The sequence below is a fragment of the Stegastes partitus genome, unplaced genomic scaffold (genome assembly GCF_000690725.1).
Source record: "Stegastes partitus isolate 25-593 unplaced genomic scaffold, Stegastes_partitus-1.0.2 Scaffold1027, whole genome shotgun sequence".
Classification (NCBI taxonomy): Eukaryota; Metazoa; Chordata; class Actinopteri; family Pomacentridae; genus Stegastes; species Stegastes partitus.
In genome coordinates this window covers 26,384-33,776 of record NW_007578758.1, presented here as the reverse complement: position 1 = coordinate 33,776, position 7,393 = coordinate 26,384, and the positions used below count along the sequence as shown (strand labels likewise).

Below are 7,393 nucleotides of genomic sequence, written 5' to 3'. Positions count from 1 at the left end.
ATCATCACCTGATGTTACGTGGAACATACCGAGAGACATTCCTGCTCTTACTAACCTTCCAGGCATTTCGGTGGAACATGACAGGGCAGAGGATGATGTGACACGAAATATTTCTGTACGTGTGATCGGATTTCTCCAACATGGTTCAGAACAAAACGAGCGGGTGGGAGGGGGAGAAGAAAGGGATGTTGTTTCGTGCTCCAACAAATACAGATGTGTCATTATAGCTCAGGAATGCTTTTTGCCATAAATGAATTCCTACTACTCTCAATCCAACGAGAATAATGCGGAGAGGCTTTAGTTTGTGTTGAAAGACAGGATTACTAACGAACAATGTGACTCCGAGTATCAACACGTGCGACAACAAATCAGCAGGCGGAAAAAATTCAGTTTAAATTGCGACAGTTTTTTTAACTTAGATAAGCTGAAAAGTGTTCGAGTTTTGCGTATTTATCCTTAAACCCTCCACTTTAGAGGGGTGAGTGTAAATAAGATTGTGACAAATCCTTAAGATGCAAAGTAAGTATAACGTATAGGTCGCCACAGGATTTAGCACAACAAAAATAAACACAAATATCCCCCAGGGCTGTGTGGAGCTGCACAGTTTCTTCTGCAACTGTGCAAACGTGTTGAGCAACTTTTACATATTTTATGCCTTCCGATATGAACCCTCATCCCTACAGGAGTTACATCAAACAATAAGTTGCTTCACGTGCAGGCGTCAGTTTCACCAAAGTCATTTGTGAGTGTGTGCCCACATGCAAATTATAAAGTTGACTCGCAAATTGAAGATAATTTGAGTCCCACAGAGCTTCCTCGTGCTCATTTTGCAAATTCGGAGTTGGTTTAGATTAGTGAAACATCAAAATAAACAGAAATTAAAAATCATCTCGTGCTGCAAATCAAAGCTCGCGTGTTGCCAGCTGTGCAAAACAGGAAGTCACGGTTGCATCTCAGAGAGCCACAGAGTTCCTGCGATGGTTTAAAGGACAGACCAAAGGAAACGGTTTCTACAAATAACAAGTGAATTTATTTTTTTTCCAAAAACTTATTTACATTATGTACAGACACACCCCGAAAATAAGCCACATACAGTAACACGATGCACAGAACCTCAGAATGATTGTATGCAGTGAGAACAGGGATCTCCTTCAGTGTATCAGTAATCTCTCTCAGCAGAAAGGCACACTCCTCGGTCACAACACACACACACACACACACCAACATACACACAAAATACTGCGTTTGGAAGAAATTCATTCAACATATGCTTCATTATGGGATGTGTTCTGATAAATAACGTTGGTCTTGCAGTGCTTCCATTTTCTTTTTTTCCATAAATAAAAAATATATTTTAAAATGTACAGTACAGCGACTACAATTGCTGGTGTGCGTCCTCTGGCACAGATCTGTTTTCTACTTCACTAGTCCACACAAAGGAACGTTCTGTGACTCCTGACGCCATCTCAGCACATCTCAGGGTCCGCCGCCACCGCCGCCGCCGCCGCCGCTGCTTTCAGCCCGCACCCCGTTTTGCAGCTGTGTCGCATGCAGGACAGACCCCGTACTCCTCAGTTCCAGAAACCAACGGGAACGGAAAGCCCCTTTCCACCGTGCGCTCATCAATCCTCCTACAAAAAGTGCTCAAATGTAGAGAAGGCGGTGCTTCTCTCTGATCCATGTTGGGTCCCCCATGGTGACGGTGCATTGGTTGTTGGAAGTGCCGAGCTGTTACATTGGCAGCCTGTTGACCAGAAACACAGAAGAGTCACTCACACCGCACTACGGCTCTTTCTTAATTCACAGCTGCATCAAGTACCATTTAATGCATCGTTTTATTGCGTTTCGTACCGTTTTCTTGGTTTCACTTCCCAGCCATCACGACACTTGACGAATGTTAGCGACTCCCCTGGTGAGATGTCGGTTTTTGAAGGGTCTTGGGCACAGAAAGTAAACCTGTAACACACACAGATCAACCTTAGTCAATGTTTCACAAGAGCGATGAAGCCTAATCCTGCACCACGGCAGCTTTGCCCCTCTCAGCTTACTTTTTCTGCGTTTCTCCGGCTTTCACACGAATCCGCCGAACTTGCAGCACGGGTCTGGAGCCCGTGGTGTTCCAGCTCCACAAAGACTTCTTGATGTTCTTCCAGACGGAGCCCCAGGAGTCAGAGTCTCCTTCCCAGCTCAGTTGGATCTTCAGTAGGTCCCCGATGTCCTCCTCAGTAAACACCAGGAAGGTGTTTGTCAGGTTCAGACCGATTGTGTTGTCGTAGCTGTGCAAAGAGAAGAGAAACTGAGGTAAGCCGGGTGCCCAGAAAACTGAGCATGAAAGTTAGCAGCTGTGTGTTCAAGTCGAGCATTTTTTAAAACAAATAGCTTGATATGTGTTTGACCGCTAATGCATTGCTTTTAAAAACTTTAACGGAAAGATACTGGAGCTCCTCCTTCACTCTCAGCTTGAACGTCACAAGTCACTGACTGACACTTTGGAAAGGTCAGTACAAGCATGACTCAAGTTCAAATTCCAAATTTATATCACAGCAGTCTGTGTGCTTCTCAGTGCGACATGCAGGCAGCGCAGCTACAAGACTGTGCATTCAGGAGGACTGCAGCTAAGCTGCTAAAGTGATTTAATGCATTCTCATGTTTAGGCAACACAAGAAAAGACTGGTTTTGCAAGGAGGATTTAGAGTGTGAACTTACACGTCAACAAATATGTTTTCTGTGTCGTTGTGGGCGCCGTACAGCTTGACGTGGAAGGTGGGATCAGCGTTGTCGGCCTGTTTTCTGTTGAACACATGCATTTTCATCTGGTAGTGGTAACCTTAAAGGAAAAACACACAGGAGTTAATGTTTTGTCCGTTGAGGTGTGTACAGTAGTAGTTTACACTGGCGTCATAAAACGGGTTTGATGTAGAAGGTTGCAGATAAGAAACTGCTGCTTATCACTTTTACTCTAGGAAGTACAGATCATGGCAGTAACAGTTAAAACAGAGCGGTATCAGTACGCTATCTCACCTCCGAAGGGAGTGTCCGCACGTGTCTTGAGGTACATTTTGCTGTTGCGCCTCTTCCTCATCTTCCTGGTGTTGTAGCCGATGTGGTTGCAGCGGTTCTTGCGGCAGCTGAGGCAGATTCCCTTTTTGAAGCGATCCGGGCCGGTGCACTGGTAGGCGTAGCTCATGTGGTCTTTGTTCATCAGGGAGTCCACGAACAAATGCACAGCTCGCTCATGTTCACACTTCATTACCGCCATGAAATCTAGAGAAAATTGAGGACAGTGGGTTAAATGAGCCACAGTTTACCAACAGCCCTGAGGCATGATTGATACAGCTGAAGGTCAGGTGGGAATAGAACATTTTTAACCATTTAAATGGTAGTTCTGGAGCCTACAAATGCAACCATTTTCAGAAGAACTAACCTCCTGCCACTGCCAGCACGTCGCCAAGAGCACAGCCGGGCTGCACGTCGCCTCCATTGGGGTAGATATCAATGTCCCCAACTGGCTGCTGGATTCCGATGCTCACGCCCAAAGCCTCTCGAGTGTACGTGTGCAGGACATCCACGAAGTCGGCGTCATCCGGGGAGAGGCGCCACTGCTCCTCTGCACCCTCAAACATAGGTCCTGCTGGGTCCAGACCTATTGGTAGTAAAGGTAGGACAGGTCAGGCAAAGGAGGCAGCACCGACTTTGAGTTCTTTTTTGCCGGTTTGCATTGCACCTGACTTACCAGTGATCCTGCCGATGGTCCCTCGTACGTACGTCCCTGCGTAGCCGGCTACGTGAGCGCCTAAGCTGTAGCCAATCAGGTGCACGTTCTGCAGAGGCAGCTGCTGCTCATCCTGTTTGAGAAGAGAAGATGCAACACTTATATCAGCAGCTGCCACTGAATACTAACCCACAAGATCACACACACACACTGGACAAATCCTGGATTACAGCCAGCGATGATGAGTTGAGCCAAGCCCGGTTAACCCGAACAGAATCTCCCGACAGTCCCTTCCATGCAACAGCGCCTCCACCATCTGTCTCGGTTTGTCTCCGTGAAATAGTCTTTGTCTACGTTTACAACTACGTGGCAGGATGCCTGAATCCTCTCTAACTTGCTATTTGTGCTCTGGTCCAACTTTGTGACAGTCCTGCTGAATGGGGATTGTTGTCTTCGCCTCAGATGTGCTAAACAGACCGATCCTTATTAGATTCTGATGAACACTGATCTAAGAGGTAATTAAAAGCAAAATATCAAGTATGCTAAGCTGCAAAGATGACGGACCAGAAAGAAACTGAGCTACAGCCTCGGGGGCGGATTTGAAGCTCCAAAAATAAACAACATTATGACAAGAAAAAAAAAAGGGATATTTAGCATCACATTTCACTTCTCACGCAGCTAAACATGTATGTTACGCTCACAAAAGCTGGGACCTCTTAAACCGCTCTAACAAAAGACAGAAGGGGGCAAGTTTTATCACCCATTAGTAAATCCACTTGCTCAAAGTGCTCAGATCACATACTGCACCATAAATCAGTTCGAAATGAGCCCATTTATATCGCTGCCCTACATACCCCAGACACCTGGCCTTTGTAAGACAGCACTATGTCAGGGGTGAGCGATTCAGGCATGGGGATAGTCCGGTGTGCAGCGGAGCGTGACAATTAACTGGTAGCAGATGAGTTTTCTCTTCCCCCTCTTTTAAATAAGATGCCAAATAGAAACCGCTGGTGCAGTCGCCCCGGTTTCATCAACACACTCAAACAGGATTCATGAGAGGAAGCATAAATGTCCTTGTACACACCTGAAGCCAGTTGAGCATGTCGGCGATGTCCAGGCCGACGGTGTGGGTGTGGTTGACCGCGTCGGGGTACAGCTGCTGAGCCATGGGTATCCAGTCGACCACCACCACGTTGGCCTGGCTTTCCCGCTGCATCACTGCAGAGACCAGCTTGTACATCCAGTTTTCAAACATCCCGCTTATCTGAGAGAAGAAACCCAAAACAGGAGCCGTTTATTCACTCATTCATTCATGCAGGCTTTAACTCGGTGACCTCTGTCTGACTCTCTGCACACAGTCCAACATTCACATGAGAAATTCCAGCAACACTTCAGCTACCTTCACTCTACAGAGGTGAGGCTGCATTTAATCAGCCGTCACCCAGATATACAACTAGATTCAGGACAATCAGACAAAAACAGTGCTTGTGTACCGTCCAGCCGTGGATGATGAAGATTGTCTTGGCTGTAGCGTTGAAGCCACACTCCTCTAGACACTCCTTCTTGCCAGCGTGCAGGTAACAGCCCTCCTGGTCCAAGTCTAAGCTCTTCCTCATGTTGTACTTGATCATGCCATTGAGAGCCTTTGTGTCTGTTGAGAACTCATCCAATCCACTATCTTGACCTGAGGGGGGGAAATGACACAATATATTCAATAAAACTGATCCTCTTCTCGTTTGTGCATAAAACAAAACACTGATCTCCCACATGTGATTCAGTTTTGAAACCGAGTCAACCTGCTTTTTTGCAGCCAACATCTGTTACAATAATGCCGGTTGGGTGCGAGTTGGACTCAAGACGCAGGCGCAGAGCCAACATGCCACCACCACCCGTCTTTTATTTCATCCTCTCTTTACCACAGCTGCAGCCAGAGCTCGTAATTATATCAGATTTTAACGCACTGAGGCTAAAACGATATAATTACAGCATTTTGACGGATGCAAGAAGCCTTTTTTGGAAGCAGCAAGATGATGCTGACAGTTTACGCGTTGGGAAGAAAAAAAAGCATATTTATGGAAATATTGATAATAAAGGCTTTATTTTTTTAATTAGTTCAAATTTAGGGCGTTTATTTGCGCTCGCTGTGTTCCTGATGAATGAAATGTAACCAGTCCGGGTCGATCTCGGGGTGGAGAAGCGTCACATTTGAATTCATGAAATCAAGCCGGTTTTATTTATAAAGCGCAAATCTGTGGGCTACAGCGTGAACTCAACACCCTTTGGTAATGGGCCACACAGACTAAAATGACTTCAGCTGAGCCGGGTAGTAAAAAAAGGGCTGCTGGTAAAACGCGGATTCAGCAGAACATCTTTCCAAATAGTTCACACAGACGTGGCGTTGTGCGTCTTCCACTTGGAGCTTTGCTTCAAGACTCCCGCTGCTCTCCCAAAAAGGACACGTCGCAGTCTTTTGAATCCATCCCCGGTTTTTCTGGTTCACTCTGCCCGCCACACTTGTTCGTATTCGTAATTAAGCCCAACAGTCCCAAAAAAAGCACATTAATCAAGCGGAAATATGGATAAACTAGAGATTTACGCTGCTTGTTCCATTTTTTTCCCCCTTTCATGATTTAGTTTGTCCCTCAGCGCGCTGTTTGCTCTGGATAAGATGTTGGATTGTCACACTTCCCTTTCACGCTGAGGAAGAAATGAGGAGAAAAATGAATGAACAATAGACACAAAGCCATTTCTTACCTTTAAGAACAGCGTTTTCCCCAACAGCGGAAGAGAAACAAGCGCACTGCAGGAAAATCCACAGTAAAAGATCTTTATGATTCATTTCTCAGTCACAGGCGAGTGTGGAGAAATTAAAAGCGTCCCGGGAATATATAAAAATGTCTTTTTGTATTGCTGCTGCTGCTCTGCTGCTGCTGAGAGCGGTGCGGGAGGGAGGCTTTTTTTTTTTTTTTTTTTAATCCAGCGGTGACAAAGAGCAACGGAGCCGGCGGTGCGTTTTTTGTAGTTGCGCGCCTGTGTGGAAGTGCGGCTCCAGAAATGTATAAAGTTGCATCAAGTGTGTCATTAGAGTTTTAAATAGTTTCCCCTTTTCAGTCATCTGATCATCGGCTGATCTATCGCGGATCTGATTGGTCAAGCCCCCATTTGTTTACGTTGAAGGCGTGGCAAAGCTTCAATGAAGTCGTAGTAGGCTGCTCACGTTGCGCGTGTTTTAACCCTTATGGGGTGTGACGCAAGCCGCCATGAAGGTAAGAACTCAGTGTTGATATGAAGGTCATATAGGCCCAAGTCACAGCTTTGTTGCCCAACAATGTGTAAAAATACACCAGTCAATAAACCACCCGTGGCACCAAATTACGCACGGAACAGAGGGCGTGTTTACGGTTTGGTTTTTACCCTTCACAGTAAAAGACAGCAAAGAAAACAGTTTCCTATCATAGGAAACCACAATGTCGCTCCTAGGAATATTTAAAAGGCTCTGTTGCTGTGTGTGTGTGTGTGTGTGTGTGGGGAGGGAGTGTTGGCGAGGGACCCTCCCCCCTGAAAGCATCATCCCCCCCCTCTGCCTGGCGCGCCGCCAAACCATCAGCTTAGCTCACCGACCAGATTCAATTGATGAGGCGAAGAATGGGCGCACTCACGCAAGGCTCTCCGCCACAATAA

At 46.2% G+C, this 7,393-nt stretch overlaps 1 protein-coding gene across 1 annotated transcript; it reads right to left on the bottom strand.

Moving 5' to 3' along the window:
• Positions 1-1,007: 1,007 nt before the first annotated feature.
• On the bottom strand, positions 1,008-6,772 carry lipg (lipase, endothelial). The gene is made up of 10 exons (XM_008295171.1): positions 6,467-6,772; positions 5,206-5,396; positions 4,797-4,976; positions 3,734-3,845; positions 3,425-3,643; positions 3,022-3,264; positions 2,707-2,827; positions 2,049-2,276; positions 1,852-1,956; positions 1,008-1,744 (listed from the first exon to the last, which is right to left on the bottom strand). Exons 1-10 carry the CDS (start codon positions 6,549-6,551, stop codon positions 1,732-1,734), a joined length of 1,497 nt encoding a protein of 498 aa, XP_008293393.1. The 5' UTR covers positions 6,552-6,772; the 3' UTR covers positions 1,008-1,731.
• Between the last annotated feature and the right edge of the window lie 621 nt (positions 6,773-7,393).

Excerpts from the sequence above, each read along its gene's own strand:
- lipg (XM_008295171.1), bottom strand. The coding sequence starts at position 6,551 with ATGAATCATAAAGATCTTTTACTGTGGATTTTCCTGCAGTGCGCTTGT. Across the intron at positions 3,644-3,733 it reads GACCATCGGCAGGATCACTG|GTCTGGACCCAGCAGGACCT; the intron begins GTAAGTCAGGTG and ends TACTACCAATAG. Across the intron at positions 2,828-3,021 it reads TGCGGACACTCCCTTCGGAG|GTTACCACTACCAGATGAAA; the intron begins GTGAGATAGCGT and ends TTTTCCTTTAAG.